This window comes from Micropterus salmoides, unplaced genomic scaffold (genome assembly GCF_014851395.1).
Source record: "Micropterus salmoides isolate LMB-PRFRI ecotype aquatic unplaced genomic scaffold, ASM1485139v1 Ms_hic_scaffold_23, whole genome shotgun sequence".
In the NCBI taxonomy this organism is placed as follows: domain Eukaryota; kingdom Metazoa; phylum Chordata; class Actinopteri; order Centrarchiformes; family Centrarchidae; genus Micropterus; species Micropterus salmoides.
The window spans coordinates 9570692-9595944 of record NW_024041484.1 but is presented as its reverse complement, the minus strand read 5'-3'; the positions used below and the strand labels follow the sequence as shown (position 1 = coordinate 9595944).

General features: G+C 40.2%; 1 protein-coding gene across 4 annotated transcripts in view; it reads right to left on the bottom strand.

Moving 5' to 3' along the window:
* Positions 1–25253, bottom strand: part of tbc1d22a (TBC1 domain family, member 22a) — a 155595-nt gene that overhangs the window by 100121 nt on the left and 30221 nt on the right. The window contains exons 8-11 of one of the 4 annotated variants that reach the window (XM_038738355.1): positions 22670–22732; positions 22107–22172; positions 15460–15574; positions 943–15341 (exon numbers count right to left, since the gene is read on the bottom strand). In XM_038738355.1, coding sequence (XP_038594283.1) covers positions 15055–15341; positions 15460–15574; positions 22107–22172; positions 22670–22732 — 531 coding nt within the window. In that variant the 3' untranslated portion in view covers positions 943–15054. Of the gene's footprint in view, positions 1–942; positions 15342–15459; positions 15575–22106; positions 22173–22669; positions 22733–25253 lie in introns of those variants that run through there. The other 3 variants (XM_038738352.1, XM_038738354.1, XM_038738353.1) reach the window with 3 other exon arrangements.

The window sequence follows — 25253 nt, the reverse complement described above, 5'->3', positions numbered from 1 at the left end:
AATATAAAGTTCAACATAATGTAAATGTAAATCTGGAAGCCATGCATTAGCTTGCTTTGCAAAACCTTTTTGATAAAACAACAATACTAAAAGGATAAATAAACAATCTACATGTTATATTTATCAGTTACTTTGTTGAACTCGAAGTTCCTTCACAGCTGAATGCATGCGCTCCAACTGTCGGGGGAACGCCTTCTATCTGTGGTACCTACCTTGGCACGACACCGGCCGATCAGCAGCCTCTCTGTGCTGATACTGGAAATGTGCATGTGTATTGTTGTGGGTTACAGTCAAATGTGTCGTTTGACTTTCCAACAGCCATATACAGTATGTAATTTTGGGACACTTGACAATAAACCTATTTTGTCATTTAGGTATGAGGATGTGTTGCAGCAATGAACCATAATATACAGCTACTGCATTGATGATGCAGGTGTCATGCTTAAACTCATATTTTTATTTAAAAAGAAACAATATTTTAATTCAATTGATATTCTATAACATATATCTTACTCAAAACACAAATTACTTACATTTTGATAACAAATAAGTACTTACTAGGAGTAGAAATATGCAAAAAAATATTATCCTCTGAGGGTATCAAAATCACCAGGATTTTTTGCAACTTACAACTCAGCAGGGACATGTCACAAATGTGTTTCAACTCAATACACATCTGACTGGCTTACAATAAAAAGTGAAATTTATATAACAAGCTGCTGCATTGGAAGAAACATCTTACAGCAAAAAAGTGATGATGTCTTTATAACAGACATTTCTCACTAATGGGCAATACACAAAGAGGAAATCAATTTGGAATTTAAAAATTGAGCATTTTATATTTAAAGTAGATCTCATGCAGATGTCTATGAAGATTCTCAGTCATCCAGGTCATAGTTATCCAACGAAGGCTAAAATGAAGGGCAACTAGACTTGGTTGAAGCTTCAACCAAGTCCAGTTGCCCTTCATTTTAACCTTCGTTGTATAGATCTCATGCAGTCTGAAAATCCTTCTACAGTTTAATGTTACTATTAAACAGTAGTTTAATGTTATAAGTGAGTTAAACACATTATAACCTTGTTAAATATTTAAAAACTAAGGGATAGTAAAATAAAACAAAATGAAATTTCATAATATGTATTTTATTTTACCTAAAAAACCATGAGACATGTCTTTCTCTAGTTAAAGTTGCTCCTGTGCAATAAATCGGTTATGTCAATAGAGGGCGATAGAGAGCAAAAAGTGTGTGTATTCAGAGTACGTACACACACCGAAAATCCACACACATTTTCGATTTTGGCATCTTTTTGAGGACCTCTCTGAAACTTTGAGAGAAGCATATAAACAGACTCTAGAGGCCATTACAGTGAAAATAAAGTGAGGACCGGCCTAAATGTCCTCACTTTGCAAAATGGTCCTCACTCCAAAGGTTAAAAACCCTTGCTTGTCCTCACAAAGATAGCTGTACAAACACACACACACACACACACACACACACACACACACACACACACACACACACACACACACACAGCCATCTGCCCTCTACAACTATGGGCCACAAGGTAATGTGATGTAAGATGATAAACGAGCTAGTTTAGCCTGATGTAATCATAAAGAGTGTGTGTTAGTGAGAGTGTGTGTCTCTGCAGAAAGCAATTGGCAATAAATAAATAAAAAAGAGCCTGAGTTTGACAACCTTCTGTTGGTTCGGATTAATCACAAGTAAACTGGAGTTTCAGAGCGAGAGAGCGAGGAGCTTGAGATTTTAACAAGATATCACCATCCAAAGCTCATAAGATCAGTGGTGCAGTCATTTCTTATAATTTACAGCGGCATTTCAGGTTAAATCTAATGAATCTAATGACTTACACTTTGAGCGATGAATCCAAACATCACACAATCCAGTTTATACCCAAGTGACACAGCCGAAGGTCTGACACTTAAAAATGAGACACATGCTGGCTGCTAGCGAGACGTGTAATACTTCCTCCTCCCTGACAAACCCCCCACCTCACCCCACCTCTCACTTAGGAGCCTGCAACAAAACAAAACAAAAAAAAGAAGTGATTTCCCCACCGTGGCACAATTAGCACGATAACACCGTTGTTAATGGGTAACCGAACATTTTCCAGAGAGGTGGCATTCATACTGTTGGATAATTAAGAAGAGTCAACCTAGTGTCACCAACACTTGCAGGCACGTACGCTCACACGCAGATATGCAGGATGACAGGAGGTGAGAGCGTGATGAGAATAGAATCGTGGTAGTGATGCGAAACAAGACGTGAAGATATGAAAATAGGCAGGTGGAGATGAAGAAAGGTAGGGTTGGGAGAGTGTGTGTGAGAGAGAGAGAGAGAGAACAGTGGAAGTGATGACTGGAGGTCAAAGTAGGAATAAGTGTTTGCAAATCTTTGCTTTCTCCTGAAACAGGCCCTGTGATTTATAAGAATCTTTGGGTTCATGAGACACTTATCTAAAGTTCCGTGTCATGTTTCCAAAAAAGCATCCAGTGCCTTCGTTTCATAGTTCTTGGAAGTTACAAGGTTTTTCTTCAAAGTACACCACTAAGCTTAGTCACTAAAAGCACTGAACTTCAGCCTCACCAGTGATAACGAACGCTGTAGGCCATAAAATCTACGCAATCACTCCAACAATTTTCTCATCTGCCACTATCTGCACTATAAGCTGTGTGTCCATACATCAAACAGCAGGCCCCACAGCTGTTGGCAAGATAATGTAAGTCCTTGACATCAAATGGAATACAGCTATTAATACCATATCTACATATGTGCAGACACATAATGATCCGCCTGCCCCGAGGTAAGATGGTGTCTTGTATGAGGAAGCTTATAGTGTTAGTTAATGTTGAGTAAGGCCACCGCATCGCATTAGCTATTCCAATTTCTGTCAATATCTCTATTCGCACTACATCCATACCCATCACCATCCCTCACACTGGCCTGTGGGATGTTTGAACAGCACAGATGTGTGTGGTTCAACATGTGCGCAGCTGGCTGGCGTACTCCGTGTAACCATGGCAATGCCAGAGGGACACAACACTGCTTGGAATGAGGTTTGTTTGTGCTGTTTCGCCACAGCTTTCTATTTCCACAGGGATAGCATGCACAACGGGGAGAGGGCATTGGCGATAAATAGTACAAATCATCAACAGGACGGTTCCTGATAGATCCTATAATTTATAGCCACTGTAAGGGTGCCCACATGAGGAGCAATCTGAAAGACACTTTTGCCAAAATATCAAGGTGTGTAGCAGAAAGGTGGGGACATAAAAACAAGAGGCACCAATTTGTCTCTTTAACTAACCCGTTGGAGACTGTTGTAGATCTGTACAAAGTACTGAATCATTGGTCTATTACTGAAATGATTGAAATAAGAAGAAAAAGTCATCCAACAGACAATAATCAATGCTAATTTTGTTAATCAAATGATTCTTCAAAGAGGCACTCCACCAACTTTACTCATTAAGTTCTGTTTAACCGCCATGTGGATCAGCACATTATACAGTTACATAATGTCTTCTGGGACTGGGGAGGGCGCTTTCCAAAGTTTGAAAAAATACCCCCAGTGATGTCATCAGGGTTATCGCAGTAGTCGCTTAAGATTAGTTTAAGATTAAGATTAAAATCTGTAACAGAAAGTCTGTTACACACTGGAGAGGTGGGCAACTTCATTGCGTCTAATGAAAGAGACTTTAAAGTTGTACTATGTGAAGTGTAGGATCCATGGTTTTTGGGGTGAGACTCATACTAGGGACTAAAAGGCAGGATTTATCCGCCTCTCAACATTATGGAAGTGCAATATTAAATCACTGGAATACCCCTCTAAGTATGCTTTTTAAATAAAAAATAAAACATTTAAAATTACTGCTTTGTCTTCTTTTATTATGATTGTAAATGAATACCTTTTGGTTTTGGACTGTTGGTCTGACAAATGAAGCAATGTAAAGACAACACATGACAACTTGATGGACACTTTTCACTATTTTCAGACATTTTTAAACATAAATTTATTGATTTAAAAAATAATCATTAGCTGAAGCCGTACTCTGATCCAACAAAAGGACACCACATGTGGATCTGTGGTTACACGTTACATGTGACTTGTGATAACACTGGCTGCCATCTTAATGGACTAGTGGATCAGGCATTACTCTGCTTTCGTGAACAGGTGTTTGTGTTAGGGATTGGAACTTAATTATTGTTTAACCAAACATGTACGTAAACTCACCATTATTTTAAGTACTTATTTCACTCATGTGACATAATGTCCTTCTACCTCTATAACCAGTGTAGTGTATAAACAAGCAGGTTATGTGTCAAGCAGATAGTGAAGAATTCAATCACATACTTACACTGTCACTTTATATAGGCTGCCTCCTTTTATACACACACATATAAACATGTTTTAATTACATTATCTGTCCAATCCACTCAATGCACAGTAAATGTGCCTGCCTAATGCGCAAGACACATTTGGGAGCTGAAGGAAAGTTTCCTGAGATGTAAGTGAAGGATCAGTCCATTAAGTCATTAGCGTGTGTAATCTGAAGGCTTAGTTAGAGGGAAAAAACATTAGGGGAATGGTAATAAGCAGACATTATGAACGGCAGAAGATGCGGTTAAACACACAGGCAGCCGACACACAGAGTGTTGAGAGAGACACCTCTAATGACGTAACCCTGTGCTGATGCGAACAGGAATATTTGCGTGAATAGGTGCAGCATGTATGTGTACCTGTATCGTTTTATGTGTGAGCACTATTGTTTCAAACGTGCCCGCATATCTGATATGTGTGCACGTCTTTGTGTGTGAACTATATGTGCACAAAGTCATGATGCAACCCAACACACCACAGTCGCAGCAGCACGGTAAGATGACTGTTTCAATTGCCTCCAATTGCATCAGGTCAAGCAGAACGCTTCTCGCTGGTGACAGAATGATAAAACAGACCCCCCCCCCACCTCCCAATCAAACGGCTGACAGACAGAACGAGAAATAGAGACTTGGAGAGATCTGAAGCTTCTCAGTGAGGAGAGCTTCAATTTATGGCTTTTTATAGTCAAGTAATTAACTTAATCTAAAAATATTCAATAACCCCTGCGATTATTCACAGAAGATAAATCATTTTTTGACAGAACTATTTCTCTGGATCATTTCAGAGCTCTATTGCTTTTTATCAGGAGCAATGAGAGAATCTCTAGTAATGTGGAGAAATAAGATCAGGCCGGATGCAGATGAAAGCACATCTATTGATTTTCAGCTTTATATATCCCATTGTCAAGCACTGACGACAGTCTTTGTGGTTTCAACGGCCATTTCCACACCGTAGGCCAAAACATGTAATATTCAAACCACACAATTAAAAGCAACAACAACAAATGTGGTGCAATCCTTTGCAAATGATTATCACATATTATTTTTTTTCATTATGTTTCACGTCACCACCTGCTGAACATTTCTTACATGATGGAAAACAATTACCACATGGAAACAACTGCATGACCAGTGAAATCAATTTGATTTAAACGGCTAAAATACTTCCCTTGTGTGCCAGAAGTGCCCTCTGGGTTGAATCCGAATCCCATTTCAACAGGGTTTGTTAGGTTTGGTTCAGTTTGGTTTGAATCTGTCATAAACAACCTACACATCCACACACTTGTCCAAGTATTTCAAAAACAAAAGAAAAGAATACAAAAGAGAAAAAAAAAACAAAGACCTGACACCTGAAAATGGAATAAGATGAAACCAACTTTAAATAGAATGAATAGAAAACCCACAAGATGTTATTCATAAAATTGAAGCATCTAAACACTAAACATTAATATAAGTTATAACTCTGCTAATGTTTCTGGCCTGCCTTAAATCATGACACTGCTGTGCCTTTGCTACATTACAGAGTTAGGTGAAAATTGTGCCATGCAGAAAAAATTATAGAAGAATTACTCACATTGTGAGAAGTATATTTCTACTAAAATACAAAGTGCATTGGCCTACCTCTCTCCGCATGCCATTTCCTTTAATAAAAAGTTTTTACACCTGATTTTAAAAACTCTTAGTGTCTCCGTTTTAAATATTTAGGTACGCATAATGACGACAAACTGAGTTTCACTGAAAATGTTGATTCCATATGTTAAAAGTCGGCCAGACACTGTTTTTAATTTAGAAAATTTGGGGTCAGTCAAAACATCTTGGAGAAAGTGTTTTCAGCCTGATAGAGTACTCACATGTTTAATATGTCTGTCTGGTTTGGACAAGATTGTCAAAGTAGCAGGAAAGACAACAGACCAACAACAAAAGTTACAGGATGACCTTTACAGAAAGCTCTGTCCATCACTCCATACTGAGTTTGAGCTGCTCCCTTCAGGGTGATGATACAGAGTACCTCTGGCAAACAAAAACACCTATAAGAGATATTTTATACCTAATGCAATGAACTTAATGATTAAACTGCACTAATCTGCACCTTTTTGATGTGTGGAGATGTTTGACGTAATAGTGATGTTTTTATATGTCTGGTGAGACCAAAGCTGATTTTCTGGTCTCGGCTGGACAATAAAGCTGTATTCTATTCTTCTCTAGACATCTGGTAGGTTGCTCCAAATTTTAACACAATGAAAGGATTTAGAAAGGATTTGGACAATGCTGACTATTATACCTACAGTGTGCTGGTCTCTAGTACACTCAGACAGTCTGGTGTCTGGTCATTAAGGAATTTATACATGACTTGCTGCCAAATACTGAACCCTATTAGTAATGTTCAGACATTTTGTTCATATGAAATGCCCTAAGTAGGTTATTTTATTCAAGTAAGAAAAGTAAAGTATAATTTTGTTTTGTGTTTATCTGTAAGTTAGCCTGTTGTAAGTCCAAACGCAACTTTCTAATTACGTTTTCTTCCTAAGAAAATGCCAAGCACACAACTAGACAAATATAATGAATACAATCTCCTGGTAAACAAGGTGTACTCTCTGATGTTTGGTTTGATGTATAATCCAGCAGCCTTGTATGAGAGTGACAACAGAGTTATATGGTGTCATGGAGCCAAACCGTTAAATGTGCAATAAAGTGGAGATATGAGAATACTGAATGTAACCTCTCTAAGGATAAAGAAGTAGAAAATGAATGTAAAGTGGCATCCATCATACGTATGAAAGAGAAAAAGATATTTCAGCGGAATGAAAGAGACATTTACACAAAGAAAGGTGGAGATGGACCGAGACTGAGGGGTCAAAACCACACAGCTGATTCAATGTCTGCCAGACCAAATGCTATTACTTAACCCCAGAAACATGGTGATTGCGTTCTAAACCAAACAGAGGAGCGGAGAGTGGAGCCTGAGTCAAAGCTCAAGCCGGGAGGGAGACAAAGAGAAAGAGCGTCAAAGAAAATTGAAGAACAAATCTCAAGCTGTCTGGTGGAAAATAATGCCGATCATCAGTCGATAATCTCACCGAATGATTAAAGCAGGAGGAATTAGACAAAGAAAAAGTGGATAAGGAACAAAGTAGAAAAGACAGTGTTCCTGCTGGATGTCAGCAGCTGTGCTCGGGTAATCACTAAGCAGCTCATTAGAGCTAATAACAGCCGTTAATCAGAGGGAGACTTAGAATAGAAGTCTCGACCAACGGTGGCCAGACCATGAGGAGAAAGAAGCCGATATTAGTTAACCGCCTACTGGCCAAGATCCACTCCACAGATTGCTCAATCGGACAAACAGGCAGATGGATAGATACAAAGATGGAGAGGAGAGGAGGAGGAGAGGAGGAGAGAGGAGGACAGGATAGGTGAAAAAGATGCAATGGAAATACAAATAGAAAAACAGCTCAGTGACTAAGACACTTTCACAATAACAGTGCTCCAGTGGCTCATTTGTTGAAAGTCTTTTTATGTTAAACAGACCATAGAAGTGCTTAGTTACTTTACAGTGTATTAACAAAGCAACAAACATAATGGAGGCACCTATATGTTACACGATGTCAAGTACAGTAACAGGAGTGAATAAAACACCAAACGACAGCGGCTCCTATGCTCCTGACACCAGACTATATCAAGCATTTTGTTTCTAAGACCACAACAGTTGAGCCAACTATTATTATAATGGCCCAGCACCGTAATCCCCTGAAGTGAGGATGCAACTGAAATACAAACAAGTATGGCTTAGCACAGCACGGCGGGGCACACTGTGCCACAGCTACAGCTCCATTTAGTGGGGGCGGCTGTGGATGTCGAAGTGTGCTTGGGCAAGATACTGAACCCCAAATTGCCCCTGGCGTGAATGTGTGTGAATGTTAGTTTCTGTTTGAGCACTTAAGCTCAGTGTATGAATGTGAGTGAATGGTGAATGCAGATGTAGTGTAAAAGCTTCGAGTGGTCGAAACGACTAGTAAGGCGTTATACAAATACGGAGCATTTACATTTACAAACAACAGATCAGAGTAGAGATATGCAGGGGAAATGCAGAGCAGACAATAAGACGATACAGCATAACGCTAAAGCTAACCGCTCCTTACTGCAAGATATGCTTCCAACCTGAAAATTTCATTGAGGCAGAATAATGACGTTTCTGTTGCAGGAATGAAGAAATCCTAATTCAAGGACATAGTTTCTGTCCACTCTGTTGAGACTTTTCTCTTTATATGAGCTTCAGTCTGTGCTCTGTGTGTGTGTGTGTTTGTGTGTGTGTTACACTCCTGAAAGCATTCCATCACAGCTGACTGACAGTGTGTTTCCATCTTCCAAGCTTTGTCCCTGGGTGCTCCACCAAGCCACAAGTCAGTCTATCTGCAAACAGTGACATTGCAGACCCAGCCTGTCTGTGTGTATGTGTGTGTGCACGAGGGCATAAGCTGCACTTCTTCTGAGGCATTGTACAAAGTGTGGTTCTATGTCTTAGGCAGGTGTGGTAAAAATGCTATAAAGTAAGAATGCTTTCAAAAATAGACATGTGAGTAAACAAACTTTCAAAATAGCATAAATTCTTCTAGGTATACTTGCACAAAGTCAGGGATTTGTTAGGCACGTCATCAGTGAATAATTAAACAAATCCACCAAACAGGTGCTAATGATCATACATTCAATATGTAGGATGAAACACAAGCATTAACAGAAAACAGAAACAGCTGTGTAGGAGGAATAAAATTGACACGGTGAGGTTACTGAAGACAGTTAACTGCCAAAAGGCATACATCATGGCAAGACTGAGCACAGAAACAAGACACAGGGTGGTTATACTGCATCAGCAAGGTCTCTCTCAGGCAGAAAACCTTTTTAATGCAAGTTAGATACAAATATTCCACAAAATACTATTAGTTTACTAATGAAAGACAACGGTCATTCTCCAGTTTACTGCAATGCTAGTTCTGCAGCACTAGACCATACCTGCTAATTTTTATTGGTTCATGAAAGTAAATAAATATGCACTAAAATTATACATAAAGTGAATATATTAATGTGATACTGACAACAATGTGTTACTGCCTAATTCTATATCTCCAACAAATGCTCTAGCCCTAGTGTGGCGTCAAAAAGCAGCTGAACAAAGTGATATCTAGCAACTGTGCAGGGTTAAGGAATCACCATCGATAATAGCCGGCTGAAATAAAACAACTGCAGCAACTAAAATAACAAATACTGTCAAATAGGGCTGACCCCAAATAGTCGAAGATTCGATGCTTCAATGGGCGGAGCCTGATTGACTTAGCAGTGGAGTTATGAAAGTAGGATCATCCATTTTGGAGCTGAACATCTCATTTTACACAGAACTAGTGTTTTTCTCCCAATAAGTTAATATGCAGCCTATTATGATATAAATTTCAACATAGAAAGCTGTAAATAAAAATATGAAAAGAAAAATGCTTTTATTAATTCTTTTTAAAGTGCGTGAATGAATCCAAAATTTTAACCCTAACCCTGGGGTTAGCCTCTGTTTAGCTGTAAAAGTACAGTGTAAGTTGCAGTGAGTAATAAACAAAGACTGTAGCTCTGCAGCTTCTCAAGATTAAAGCGGAGCTACCGTGTGTAACCCCCCACCTCCCCGCCGCTGCACAAAAACACATGATTCGACGATCAGTCGACTATAAGCAAGACTCGACAATTCTGATTCCACTATAGCAGTCGGGGACAGCCCTATCGCTGCATAACAGAGAATGTCCCCTTTATTCCCATAAACTGAATAACCCAGGCAAAATGTGCCCTGCTCTTCTCACACTGTTTACCGAGGATTTTTAACAGAGTGAATGAGTAACCACAGTTTATGTTTAGCAAAGCTACAGTTAGCGAGCGCAATGACAACATACATAATCTTAAAGGAGGCATGCTGCAATTTCTCACTCCCATTTTCTCCCCATTGGTTTAACAGCATTTTTCAAAGCTGGTAAAGCATGTCTTGTTACCAAGGGACTGAGACAAACTTTTAAAAATAATGTTAAATGCCAAAGAAAAAATGGGTGCCATAAAGCTCTTACTCCCTAAAAGCTGAATTGTGTGTATAATTTACAAATGTGCCCTTAGCAGACAGCAGTTGTCCTGCATAAGCAAGAGATAAAGGACGTGCACATTTCTTTGCATTAGTGAAAGTTTGAAGAAGCCTTTCGAGAAAAGGCATGTGTCTAGGGATCTGAGTGGTTTTTATGTTTTAAAAATAGGCTGGCTAAAAGATACACACAGCATCTTCCACAGGACTAACAGGACTTCCATCATACAGGCACTTTTTGCTCCTCATCCCCTCCATCTTCCCAAATAACCACAAGCACTTCACTTATTCTTTTTTAAATACCAAAACATTACAGAAACTGGCGACATTACTGCTTGTAAGACACCGACTAAGCTTAAGTACCTCATGTAGCTGATAATGAGGAGCCTCATACTCTAATTTGTTACATTTAATGTGGCATAGACGTATGGAACATTTATCCTATACAACGTAAATCATCAGTAAATTCCAGGTAAATACACTGACATTTTATCACCTTTAAAGCTGATATGGCTAACCTGTCACGTCTTTCCACAAGGATATAGAGTAGCCAGCAAGTTGGAAAAAGTTGCCAGCTAGTGTGATGTGGGGGCATCTTTCCTCTCCCCTTTCTTCTCTACTGATATACAAAAAAATACAAAAGCATTCTACGACATTTTGAACTGTAATATAAACTGTAAAACAGTGTGAGGCTGAAGCAGAGCATACGTTTTGCTCATATGAAACAGGCCTGTTACTCTGGCAGCATTGTCTGTTTTAGTGTGATTTAAACTTTTGATTGGGTATTTAAACAGACAAAATAAATTCTATACAGAGGACGCACTGCTTTCACACAGTGGTGAAACACACTCAGTACAGAGCTAATTGCTGAATTCTACACAAAATCCTAGCGACAGAGGAGCTGTTGCTAGTCACTTTCTGCCCGCTATGACAAGTACAGCCTGAGATCAGCTTCACAGCGGAGGACGGTGATAGGCTACTCCAGGCCATTCATCTCAGGGGGGAAGGACTGCCTGGCCGGGCCGCTACCTGACAGCATGGGGGCAATTTCTAAGTCACTCATTACCCCCTTTTAGAAAAACTTGTTTTCCTTCTCTAGTGTTTGTTTCTCTGTATCATTCTGCCCATCATCATGCCCTCACTCCTTACTCTTAAGTCTGCCAAGAGACGCTCTGGCTGCTGTTATATTCCACTACATTGTCCATCTCCACTGTGGCTGAGATTCTCTTTCACTCACGATTGTCAAACCATCACCTCTCGGAATTATTTTCAAATACTCTACCACATCTCTTTCCCTGTCTCTCTAACTTGCTAATATGTTCTCATCTTTCCTCAGAGTGGATCCATACTTAAGGCACTGGCATGCAGATTACATTATGGATCCACTTGCCGATCAATAGCCCCACCACATTAAAGGAGGCCTGGCCCCGGCTCTTTGGCCCGTCAAGGTCCATCCTGCCTTTAATTAGATGACTTCTATTGTCGGCTAATAGGAGAGGAGCTACACTGTGGGAGATGGGGAGAAGACAAAGCAGAGTAATGCCTCACACTTGGAGAACAATAACGATAGACTCCCCAAATCAATTTCTCCTTTGACACGCGAGAGGCCTGCTAGATTGCTTAACAGTCCAGGTGAATACAAAACAACTTTAGTGCTGTTTTGCTTTCCACCGCATCTGCAGAGTTTATCAATAATCTACGAATTGGAACTTTTCAATTTGGATTAACAGTCAGGTGTTAATGAAAGCTGTTGACAGGAAGAGAAGGGGGAGTGCTGTGAAGATGAGGTGGAGCCATCATGCATTGCATCATCAAAAGTTAAATGGAGTGTATGGCGGCTGAACAAGAACCGCAGTGCCAGACCAAGGCTGTTTGTCTGACGCTAGAGAAACAGAGCAAGAGCGCTAAAAAAAGAGATACTAACAATGTGACAGATAGGAATGGTGAAACATGAAGACAAGTAAACTAACACAATAAAACGCACATATGCAGGGGCATCTTGTGAGTGTCGGTGTAATTTGGTATTTTTTCCCTACTCTGTCCCTTTCTGCTTCTGGGGCAGCCTAAATGGAAAACAACTTTGGGAATCAATCAATCTCAAAAAAGACATCTAGACAGAGTCGTAGAAAAAGGGAAAGAGAAAGAGAATGTCAAAAAAAGATGAAACAAAAGACAGCACATAACAAGGAACAGAGGATAGACAGAAAAGACTTGTTTAGAGGGTAGATTAAGCAGCCGCAAACATGTTGAAGTCTTAATCAGGTTCCCAATCAGCGAACCGGCTCACATCCTCAGATATAGGCTGTCACTCAAATTCACAAGGCTGCACACTGTTCAGACACAAACACGAAGTTGGCGCAAGGGTTTGAAAATTAAATGGGAAAGTTAGCGATCAGCTGTTGAACACATTGAATGCTAAAGCTGCTCCCTACTGTATTTGCTCAGTGTGCTAACAAGTTTGCCATATCAGCTTGAAAGGTTGACGTGCCACTGATATGTCAATGTTGTGTTTACAGCATGTTTAACATACTTATTAGCAAACCTAAAATCAGAGAAGAAAAAGAAATGAGCAAGATGAAGTATGAAGTGTCTGACACACAAACACATTCAAATGTTTCTAATGTAATACTTGTCAGGCAACATGCCTACATTGTCCATGGAGTGTATGTGCTATAGTATTTATTTCTAATAATTCTTAAAGAAATGAATTGTGACTCCCTGCTTTCATCATATACCCATGAGCTCAAATACAATGGAGGGAGGGAAAGAGAGGAAGGGGGGAGTACGATGCAACAGAAGAAAGAAAAATAGTTGGCAAGAGAGGAAGAGAGACAGCCAGAGAGAGCAAGAGAGCACGATAGCATGAGAGAGTATATCTCACACTTCCCAACATTCCACAAAAGGAGCAGACTTAGGCCTGTGAAAAAGCCAAACCTCTCTCTGCTCCGTCTCTCTCCCTCTCTCTCTGCGTCAGAAAACAAGAGCACCTAACAACAACAACAGCGCGCATCAGCCCATCATGTAAGATGCCAGCCAGGCACGTTTGAAGGTTTGCTGGCTGAGTGTGTTGTTCAAGGCTCATCAGCGCATTGGAGATGCAGGGGAACAAAGCGCGGGGTGATGCCTTGAAGATCTGACAAGAGTGTGACTCGCCCACAGAGAAAGGCAAAGAGAGAGGAGAAACAAATGTGGATAGAGGTAGGGATAATGAAAGAAAGCAGAAAATGGGTGCTGGAAAAGAGGAAACAAGACACCGGAGAACATATTAATAAAGGAAAACAATGGGAAATGTGAAGGACAACTGAATAAAGGTACTGGATACTGGATCTAATACCAGCCATTATTTTCTAAGAGTACAGTTTTCACAGAAATCTCATTTTGGAAATTATACTAATTTGCCATTTTTTTAGGTTCACTTCGCTGAAAAACAAATGCATTCTAACACAACATCCCAGCAACAAATCCTACCTTAATAAAAGGTTGAAATGTTCATTTTGTGTTGAAACAGTTTGTATGGAGGTGTTAACTTCCTGGTCATTTTGGAGCCTGTACTGTGGTTTGCCGGACTGTTGCATTGTATTGCGTTATACTAAAAGATGTAAAACGAAGTAGAAGTTAAAAGAAAAGCAGAGAAAACGCTTTAAACCAAGCACTCATTAGCTCTCAGTAAAGTGCTGCGTGCCAAAAGCAGTACAGAGAAGCACAGGAGTCAGAGAGTACAACCTATTTTGCGTGCTTCCCACCACTAAACTTCCTAAATCCTAAATGTATCTCTGTAACCACAGTTGGTCTAGAGGGTGCAAGGTAGTCCTCAGAGCATTGTGGTTTCCACTTTGTGGCTTGATGGCATAGCATAAAGAAACCAAACAAAAAGACAAGCAGGCCGTGGTTTTAGGGGGGACAAAAACTTTGAGGAAGGACTTTTGCAAAAAGGGGAAAACCAGGGACCTAAAAAAGTGGGCTTCATTCAAGAACAACCTGAAAAAGGATTCCTGGACACGAGACAAATAAAGCATTGACTGAAGTAAAGTTATGTAAATAATAATAATAATAATAATAATAATAATAATCATATTAAAATCCTTAAAATTTGTGTTCCTTAAAGATCACCAGTTTTTTCTTACAACTGCCAGTCTGTGTGTGTTTTGTATCTGTGTATGATTATACCGTCAAAAAAACATTCATCGGCGTAAATAAGGCACAACATCACACAGACGCACACAGTAGGAGGGCTCTGTAGACAACATGTTGGCTCTGAACATGGCAGTTCACAAAGTTATTCAACAGTCTACAGTTACAGAGCAGTATTTGGACCCGTGCAAACGAGCAGGTGTCGTTCGGTTGTTTGAGCTGGACAGAGCAATTGGATCTCAATGTGGACACTGGAGACACATTAACACCAGGTGTAAATGTTATCGGGTTAAAATCATATCTAAATACAAGACGCATTCTAATGCCAGGTGTAGAGGGGGTAAATTGTGGTTTGAGCAAAAAAGAACACACATGCCCACAAGTTATGTTCTCTCTCACACATACTGTGCATATATACGTGCAGTGTTAACCAGAATGCTTTGATAAATATAACTCACAAGCATATTTAAAAACAAAGTGAGATATAAGTGTAAATCTACATGAAAGAAGAACAGATAGGTGGAAGAATATAGAAGGAAAGAGAGGGCACAGAGCTGTAGAAGGAGTTTGTCGGGTAGAAAAGTGAAAAGAAAGACTGTCTCGAGGGTCCCAGAGTTGATTCCCTGTGACCTGTGGCGATGAACCAGCAAGTACACCCCGAGTCTTTTCAGCTACAAAAAGGTGCCACGTTGCACTGTGGAGAGCAGCACTTGCTGTAGAGGGGCAGCAAAAAGACATGACTGATCCTCAATCAATAGCGTATCACACAAAAGATTAGGGAATTTTTAAGTGAAAGGTAAAAGGCGCAAGAGAGGGAGAGATGGCACTTACCAATGTACTCAAAGACGTAGACGACAAAGAACGGCGTGACCAGGTCATTGATGCCTTGCACGTAACCGCTGGCTGGATGGCGGATGGCCCAGATAAACAGGATCCGCTCAAAAATCTTACACACAAACATACACACAGAGATAGAGTGTCAAAACTGTAGTTTGTAGACAAAAACACTAATGTTACACCAATAATACACCAGGGAAGTGAATTTACAATGATATGAAACAGAAAAGCAATGCATCTCTGTGTTGGGGAAGCTAAAATCAGTAAATGTTAAGTATAAAATGACTAACAATTAACCGTGGCCATAACCTGAACTAATCAATTCACTAACTAATAATTTCCCTCAAAACCTTCACGGTCACTGACACCTTAAATAGTTATTCTCTGACAACAAATTATGCCTCCAAAACAATAGGTTGGTTAGAATTACAAATTTGAATCATAAAAGTGTCCGTTTAAAAAGTGAGTGATGTTTGGGAGGGCAATTATAGAGATCAGAACAATTTGAGGAGGCGAGGTGGAAAAGCAGTACAATGGGCACAACCTTGCTTGCTGTGGGAGTCTGGCAGGAACACTACAGGTGCGGATGGCAATTTAGTGAACCATCATCGAATATTTGTTGATCACAGACATATAATTTATTCATGTCTTTGTTTTTGGGATGTGTTACAAGAACATTAAAAGGTACTCTGTGGAGTTTTAGACCACTACTAGCAATACAGAGCAATGGTTTTACAAGTTGGTCCCTGTTTTGTTGGTACTGTGCAGAACGCAAATGGACTCATTTATTCAGCTTATGTGCAGAGTAGCAAAGCAATGCGCCAACAAAGACAAGCAAGAAGAACACCAGAACACCGCAAGCTATAAAATTTGGATTAAACAATGCAGGATTCATATATATATATATATATATATATATATATATATATATATATATATATATATATATATATATATATATATATATATATATATATATATATATATACACACACACACACACACACACACACACACACACACACACACAATTATTTATATAAATATCAGTTTTTAAATATCATGTTTTGAGGAGGGAGGAAATACATTTAAAATGTTTAAGCTGGGGATACATTGTAGGATGTTGTTTGATTCCTAACTGTACAAGTAAATCGTATGGGACGTAAAGCTAAAGCTCACAATTTACATCCTCACAGTGTAAAGTCTGAAGGTCAGTGCTCACACTTATTTGCATAAACATTGGCTTCTGCACATTGAAAATTTTCAGTAAAGATTTATTTGAAAGCTAGGAGGCAGGATGAAGTTTGTTAAGAGATAACAAGGCAGAAATGCTGCCTCCATTATCTGTGCTAAAATTTCTAAAAACAAGAGACGCTGGTGTATATGCACTCGATGGCTATGAAGACGTGGACAGTATGGCTTGTTCACTTGGGAAAAAAAAAAAGAGGTAAGCTAGCTAACTTTTACTGTATAGATTATTAACTTGATAGCTAGCCCTGAAATTAGGCCCGACTCTAAAATAAGTTGTGTGGCTCATGCAAACTGGCTCAAGTCATGTAATAGACACAGCCTATTGTGTCACTTGTTTAATGAAATGTATGGGGTTGATTGTTCTTATGTAGTTTGTATGATGCTTTGGCAATATTGTTGTTATACATTCATGCCAATAAAGCTCATTTGAATTTGAATTAAAGTGTATGCCCAGCTTCAGACCTCAAAGATACACACAAAGTGTTACAAACACTGAATGTACACATAACCTTTGTTTCTTTACAAGAGAACTCCACAGGGCACCAGGTTAAGTGTATAAAAAAACCTACTTAGATAAAGATGATATTACTGGAGTTAAATGTCACAAAATTGATAGTAAGTTTTATTTTAAACACTTAAAACATTTAATGTGTAATTGCGTGTGTGCATGTTTATTCCATCACAACCCTCCTTTGTACACTATTTGAATCTCATCTTTATTTATGCTGGTATTTATTATCTCACTGTTTGCCCAAATGAAAAACTACACAAGCAGAAACTGGATTTTGGGCATTATGGAAATGGATGAGCAGCCTAAATTTGAGATGAAGCATGTATTTGCCTCTCTCAGCACAGAGCAACACCTCACTCTTCACTTTCTCGGCTGTACAAAAAAAAGCTCACTTTGAACTTTGTTCTTTGCTTTGGTGTCGATCTCCTCCCTCCTCTCTTCTTCTTTCACTCACTTTGTCTCCGTCTCTTGCTCTTCCCCTCTGAGTCTGTCTCCTCCTCCATCTCCCTCTTTTCTCAATATTTTTTTGCAAGGCTAACACTTCCATCTTCGTTACGGGTGGCTGTTTAATGCTGTCTAATGCTGTCAGCCCCAGTGAATTAGAGGAGGTTTGATGTTCGGCTTGTTTTTCTGGTGTGCAAATGGATTTCCCCCAGAAAAAAATATACACTCACTCTCTCTCACACCTTGCTGTACCACACCCATCAAGTACTTTCTTATTTTTTAGGAATATGTCATGTTTCTGTCACTTTCTAAATAACCTCATAGCTCATTGTTTTATGGTAGGAAAAAAAAAAAAAAAAACACGGCCATGGCAATGTCATTTTTTTGGAAGTGTACGTGCAAACTCTCATTTTTATTTAAAGTAATTCAATCAATGTAAAGGCAGTCGGAGTGACTGGTAAGATGCAACTCTCTCTGGCTTTCTCCTCAAATCCCCTTTACCTGCCTCACACCTCCCTCTTTCTTTATCAAAGCCCCATCTATCAAACAGGGAGAGAGGTGCCGGTGCAGGGGGAGTGGGTAATGGGACTTTCTTTTCATGCAACCTCAAAAGCTGACATGCATATTTCACATTGGCGCCTACACACAGAACCACTTTGAGTGAACCCGTGCACGTACACACTACCCTAACCCACACCCAGTTTACTATGGGCAAAGACTTCTACCTTGGTGTCTTCGTATGTGGAAGACAGAAAAAAAAGACAGAGAAACACCTCGCTCCAAATAGTAACCAAACAACATTGTCTGCAGGTTCACTCGGTCCTCAGAAGACAGCAAACTAGATTCTGGCAAATTATGTTAAACTCCCATTAATTTCATATTCTTCTCATGAAGCCGTGCGTCTCTAGGACAGGAAATCAACGCTATGGCTCCATAAAATTAGTCCCAGACCCCAAGGAGCCCTAGATAAGGGTAATCTCAAGAGTAGAAACGGAATTACAACAAAACGGTGTCAAGTCAAAGAACTCTTCCTTGACATTTGACACTTAAAGTGAAATAAAACTTTAGAAGGGCTTCAAAGAGGCTTAATAGATGATTCCGCCGTCAAAAGATCACAGTCTCAGTCACTAAAATATCCCATGTACTCATCAACAAAAAAAAGCGTTAAAAGTTAAGAAGTTAAAAAAGCGTCAGTTAAATGCTTGAAATGAGAAAAAGAAAATCAGATTTCTTAACAATGCAGACGCTGAGGTCTACTGATAAATCCTGCTCTTTCAGCCTCTAATCACAATTAGGAGGCAAAACTGAACGTTTTCTTTTTACGTTGGGAGCTAGTAATTTGCAGATTATCAACATCTCCTGAAGACTGTATTGTTCTCCAAGACAAGAAAAACTCAAACACTTAGATTCCACTTAGGAAATCACTGCAGAATTGCTTCAATATCCCTCTCTCCCCGAAATGGAACAGACTGTTGACTGCCTTCCATCACGACTAAATCTCTTTCAGCCCCATGGGGGGGGGCGATGACAAACAAGTGAATGAAATGAAGCAGAGGTGATTTTCAGGTGGTGCCGAAGCAAGCATAACCATGGAAAGAAAAAAAAAGAAAAAAAAAAAAAGAGAGAGGCCTTTGGAGTCTGTTGCATACCAAAACATATGAGAGCACGCTGTTTGAATATTTCAGTGCACGCTGGCCGTTTTTTTTTTTTCCTCCACGCAAAGGAGGGAGAGTTGCTGTGTGGGGATAAGTTGGAGACATGGGTTCATGAGGGGAAAACATATACAGTAGTAATACATAACATACAGTGGGGGAAATAAGTATTTGACCCCTTGCTGATTTTGCAGGTTTGCCCACTTACAAAGAATGCAACAATCTACAATTTTAATCATATGTACATTCTAACAGTGAAAGACAGAATCCCAAAGAAAATTCCAGAAAATCACATCATATGAATTTATAAAAATTGATAACCATCTGATGAGGAAAAACAAGTATTTGACCCCCTGGACAAACAGCAAGTATTCTGGCTCCTACAAGCCAGTTAGTCTTTCTTTAAGACACAGCCCCAATCCCAACCAATTATCTACATCAAATACACCTGCCTCACCTCGTTACCTGTATAAAAGACACCTGTCAACACCCAAACAACCAGCATCCAACATCACCACCATGGGCAAGACCAAAGAGCTTTCTACGGACATCAGGGACAAGATTGTTGAGCTGCACAAGGCTGGGATGGGCTACAAGAGAATCGGAAAGCAACTTGGAGAGAAAAGATCAATTGTCGGTGCAGTTATCAGGAAATGGAAGAAGCACCACACCACCGCCAACCTCCCTCGGTCTGGGCCTCCACACAAGATCTCGTCTCGTGGGGTGTCCCTGATCATGCGAACGGTGAGGAATCATCCCAAAACCACAAGGGGGGAACTGATGAATCAACTGAAGGCAACTGGGACCACAGTTACAAAAGAAACGGTTAGTAACACACTACGCCGTCATGGATTGAAATCCTGCAGCGCACGCAAGGTCCCCCTGCTCAAGAAGAAACATGTACAGGCCCGCATGAAGTTCGCCATTCACCACCTGGACGACTCAGAAGAGGCCTGGAGAAAGGTGATGTGGTCAGATGAGACCAAAATAGAACTTTTTGGCCTCAACTCAACTCGTCGTGTTTGGAGGGCAAAGAACACCGAGTACAACCCAAAGAACACCATCCCCACCGTCAAGCATGGTGGTGGCAACATCATGCTTTGGGGGTGCTTTTCAGCCAAGGGGACGGGACAACTCCATCGTATTGAGGGGAGGATGGACGGGGCCATGTATCGTGGAATTCTGGACCAACATCTCCTTCCCTCAGTGAGAGAGCTGAAGATGGGTCGAGGATGGGTGTTTCAGCACGACAACGACCCTAAGCACACCGCCAAAGCAACAAAAGAGTGGCTGAAGAAGAAGCACATCAAGGTTCTGGAGTGGCCTAGCCAGTCTCCAGACCTGAATCCAACTGAAAATCTTTGGAGGGAGCTTAAAATTCGAGTTGCCAGGCGACAACCTCGGAACCTGAATGATTTGGAGGCTGTCTGCAGGGAGGAGTGGGCCAACATCCCTGCCGAAATGTGCACAAACCTTGTCACCAACTATAAAAACCGTTTGACATCTGTGCTGGCCAATAATGGCTTTTCTACAAAATATTAACATGCTGTTTGTCCAGGGGGTCAAATACTTGTTTTTCCTCATCAGATGGTTATCAATTTTTATAAATTCATATGATGTGATTTTCTGGAATTTTCTTTGGGATTCTGTCTTTCACTGTTAGAATGTACATATGATTAAAATTGTAGATCGTTGCATTCTTTGTAAGTGGGCAAACCTGCAAAATCAGCAAGGGGTCAAATACTTATTTCCCCCACTGTACATAAGATGGCAGGTCGAAAAGAGGCCACCTTCTCCTTGTCTTATTTTATTATCTTAATTTTTCCCTCTTTACCTCCCTGGTTACAGCCCCGAGTTGTATCCCGTACAACGGGGACAACAGAAGGTGGCGTTAGGGAACTGTGTATGAATGAATGTGCTTGTACAAGTGTATGAGTCTACGTGCTACATATAAATGCAAAACATTATAAATGCTAGTACATCTGTGTGTGCCTGATCACACCTATGTGTAGGTGTACATGGAGAGCAGCCCAGAGCCGTGGTCACCTCATTAGCCTGCACCTCATTATGGGATTTTCTATCTGTGCTGCTTTTCAGGCCAGTAGTTCTAAGTATGACAGGACCTCCCAGAAGCAATGTAATAATAAGATCAACTTAAACCCATTTAAATGAATGGAATCAAGTTAATTTCTCTGTTAAGTTGTTTTGGGAAGCTGCAATGATGGTCCCTTAGACCTGCTGAGTCAACTTTATACACCACAGCAGAAACAAAGTGACTTGTACCACATTTAAATTTTAAGTGTTTATACATACATAGTGCTAACCATGCAGAATGGAAGTTTATGTGTATTTGATCACATGCATGACTGTAGGTATAATTTACTTCTTCTACATGTAGTCCTAGTTTGTGTTTGTGTGTGTGCACCCATGCCAGATCATGCAGTGTGCTGAAGCAAGGGTTTTCCCGTTTCAAATTCCCAGGCAGACACAAATCTAGTCCTTGGCTTATAAATAGTTTTTTCTTTTCTTGATATAAAAATATGACATCCACTGATCCCATTATCACACCCTACACTAACTTTTTTGAACTAATATATATGATTGGAAGTTTTTATCTATTTCCAACTGTCACTTGAACCCATGCATGCTTTATTTCTCTACATACCCCCACAAAATCAGTGTCAGCGATGATGTTGCTACCCATATCTGCCCAAAAGTAGAGGGGAAAACCCTGCTAGGTGAGGTGGGGTGTATGTGCAGTGGAGTGGGGGGTGGGGGCTCACCTCTTGTACAGAAGCTTGTTGAAAGAGAGGAATAAGAGGATTAGTTCTCGGTATGTCAATGTGAATCTGCAGAGAGAGAAAGAGAGAAAAAAAAAAGACAAACACTGAAGCAACGGGCAGGTTAGCACAGATCTGGCCAATACAGACTACGACAAAGACAGAGAGGGAGAGCAACAGTTAGTGGATTGGTGTCCTTGATTGAAGGCTGATGGGGGTTTCAGTGGTCTGAAATGGATAGCAGCGGTGGTCCTGAATGCGAGTGTGCATATGTACGTCTATACATGTCCAGATGTCTCTGTGATATTATGTGCTTGGAAGTACTTTTGTGTGTGCTGGACCACATTTACACCATTTCAGAGTGTCTACCCCGCAGATGAACAATACGACAGGCAGGCAGATTCGTCAGAAGGGAGCCAGACGGATGCAGGACAGCGGTTGGAGGCAAGCCAACTGAAATGGTCCAGACCGGACGGGCGGACTGTTTTGTAAGAGTGTGTGGCTTGCTGCTGACAGGACTGGGCATTGAACTGTATTCACAGTCCTGTCTGCTCTGTCCACCTTACCTCTGTCACCTTTGGTTGCAGCACCAAAGACTCAGGACTCATCCTAGGAATGTCTATGTGGATCTGACAGCAACATGGGAGAGAAAAGTGTTAGACACACACAAACACACACGCACACATTTACACTCATGAGTACCAATGTCTGCCTTGCTTCCTCACACTCACACACAACTATGCTGCAAATTAATTGGCTTGCCCCGCCTCTTTCTGTTTCTCTCTCCCTGTATGTGTCTGCTCTGTTGCCGCTCTCCATCAACAGTATGTTTTATAAAGTCAAACAGGTTTTTTTTGTTTTTACAGCAGCTGGTGCACTGCACATTGAAACAAAACCAAGTATGAAATCTGAACTGGTGTGTTCACTGTCGCTTTACCTGGTCTGTGCATGTAAAATATCCAATGTGTCTGCATCTTGTAATGTAAAAGTTAACAACCCTCTGTGTGTTTCTCTGCAAAATGCTAAAAGGGGTTGCCAAATATACCTGGGTGGCCGTTAATGTAACTGGGCAGTCTGCCCAAGTAATGTCTATGTGGGAAACAATGCCTACTACTACTATGACAGTAAACTGAATATCTTTGGGTTGGGGACTAAACAAGCTATTTGAGGACATTTGATTTGAGCTTTGAGATACTTTACAGACCAAACAATTAAATTGATTAATCAAGAAAATCAACACTCAAAAATAATCCTTAGTTGCAGCCCTAAAGCAGCCTACGGCTAACCATAACACCCTTCTCTGCGTAGGTCCACCAAGACATTTATGTGTGTCTTCAGAGAAGTATAATTCCAGCAATTCAAGCATTTTGAAATGATTTATGTAAATGTGAAGTTTATTTGCAAAGCTTTAGGAGGCTCTCGCTGCTTGCCCTGGTATACAGAGTTACGTTTCATGAATCTCCAAAACAGAAGTAAATTATAAGAAGACCAGAATTTTGTTATGGTGGATATTGTTATTGAGCCAAGTGGCACTGAGGGGAATTACTCTGTAATGCATGTGCTGCTGATCCCGCTGAGAATCAACAACCTTCTATGCAAATTCCTCTACACTCAATGGAACTGTCATCAGCATTCAGTCCTTTGTTTTGATTTGCTGGCCCATATGGTTGAGTTCCAGCTACGACACATAAAACTGTAGGTAGCTACTGCCAGCTCAGAAGATCAGTACAAAATCTGCCAAGTGCAAAATGGCAGAGAGATAAAGTAAATGAGTGACTGGTTAAAAGAGTCAAACCTAGACTAAGATAAGCAAATGTTGGGCTTACATTCGACAGGTGGCAGGGAGAAGGATTTAGATGGGTTACAAGTGTAGCTCCGTTACTACTGGATGTGTATGTAGGCGACTACGTACTAAAACCTTAGTCATACAAACTTGATAATTTAACAAGGCTCTGCTACTGTGACTGTGTTTCAGGAGTATTCTTGAGGTATTTCTACCCTCTAGTGGTCAAGATTTGTTTAATCCTACGTTAACAGTAAAACTAAATTTGTTGTTTCAAACACACAACTTCAGCGTCTGTCAGCCAAGAAGATATCAGACAATTCTTTATATCTTCTGATGGCTTAAAAAAAACAAAACCGCTGCAGTACTTCAAAAAGCTTGCAGTGCACTTCTACAATGGCTACACACAAGCTGTTTGGGCAAGTTACCAACAACATAAACAGATATATAAAAGAGACAGATGGACCGATACAAGAAGAGACACAAACTATGGAGACAGGAGGAGAGTTTTAGACTGGCTCAGGGGCCATCCCATATGAACAAAGATAGATACAAAGACAAACATAACACATATAGGTACATGTAATGTATGTAAATACTGTATGTCTACAGGCACTTAAACATAATATACACAAAATACAAAAAACCCCACTGTCGTGCAATTTTAGTGCCAAACAAACATATGCACAAACACAGTTAATCTCACACACAGGAGGAAAAAAAGAAAAAAAAACAAGAAATCACCGCTCTGTCAACACAAACAGCGTTGAAACAAGCAAAATTTGGCAGAAAAGAAGGCTTCAAGACGCGATCCAAACAATCATCAAAACAAAGTATGCCAGCTTTCTGGCACAGTGCAGAGGAGATCAATGGGAAATTGGACGGGATGTGATAAATGCGTGTTTTTGCTATCAACAGCCCACTTTGATGTTTCTTATCGGTTTGAAATGAATGGGAGGTAGTCGAGTGTTAGAATGAAAGAGTATGTAGGGGGGAGAGGGAGACAGATAAACAGAGAGAAAAAAGTAGATATTATTTTCAAAACCAAGTGCTCATTTAAGCAGCTCTCTGAAGCTTAAGGCTGGTTGTCTCTACTCTGTGAAAAGAGTGCAACCACAGTCCCTCCATGTCAACACAGACAGACACACAGACAGACATGCCGACCACAGTCCTATGAGTACATGAGAAAGGAGGAAGAGACAGAGAGAAAAAAAGAAGAATGAAAGTGGTCTCAGTAATCCTGTCAAAACTAACACTTTCTCAAACACACACACAAACATACACATAAAAAGCCTACAAAGAGGGAATACATTAGTGACAAGAAATTGTTCCTGTAATTGAAAATGGAACCTTTTGTAGTTTGTCTT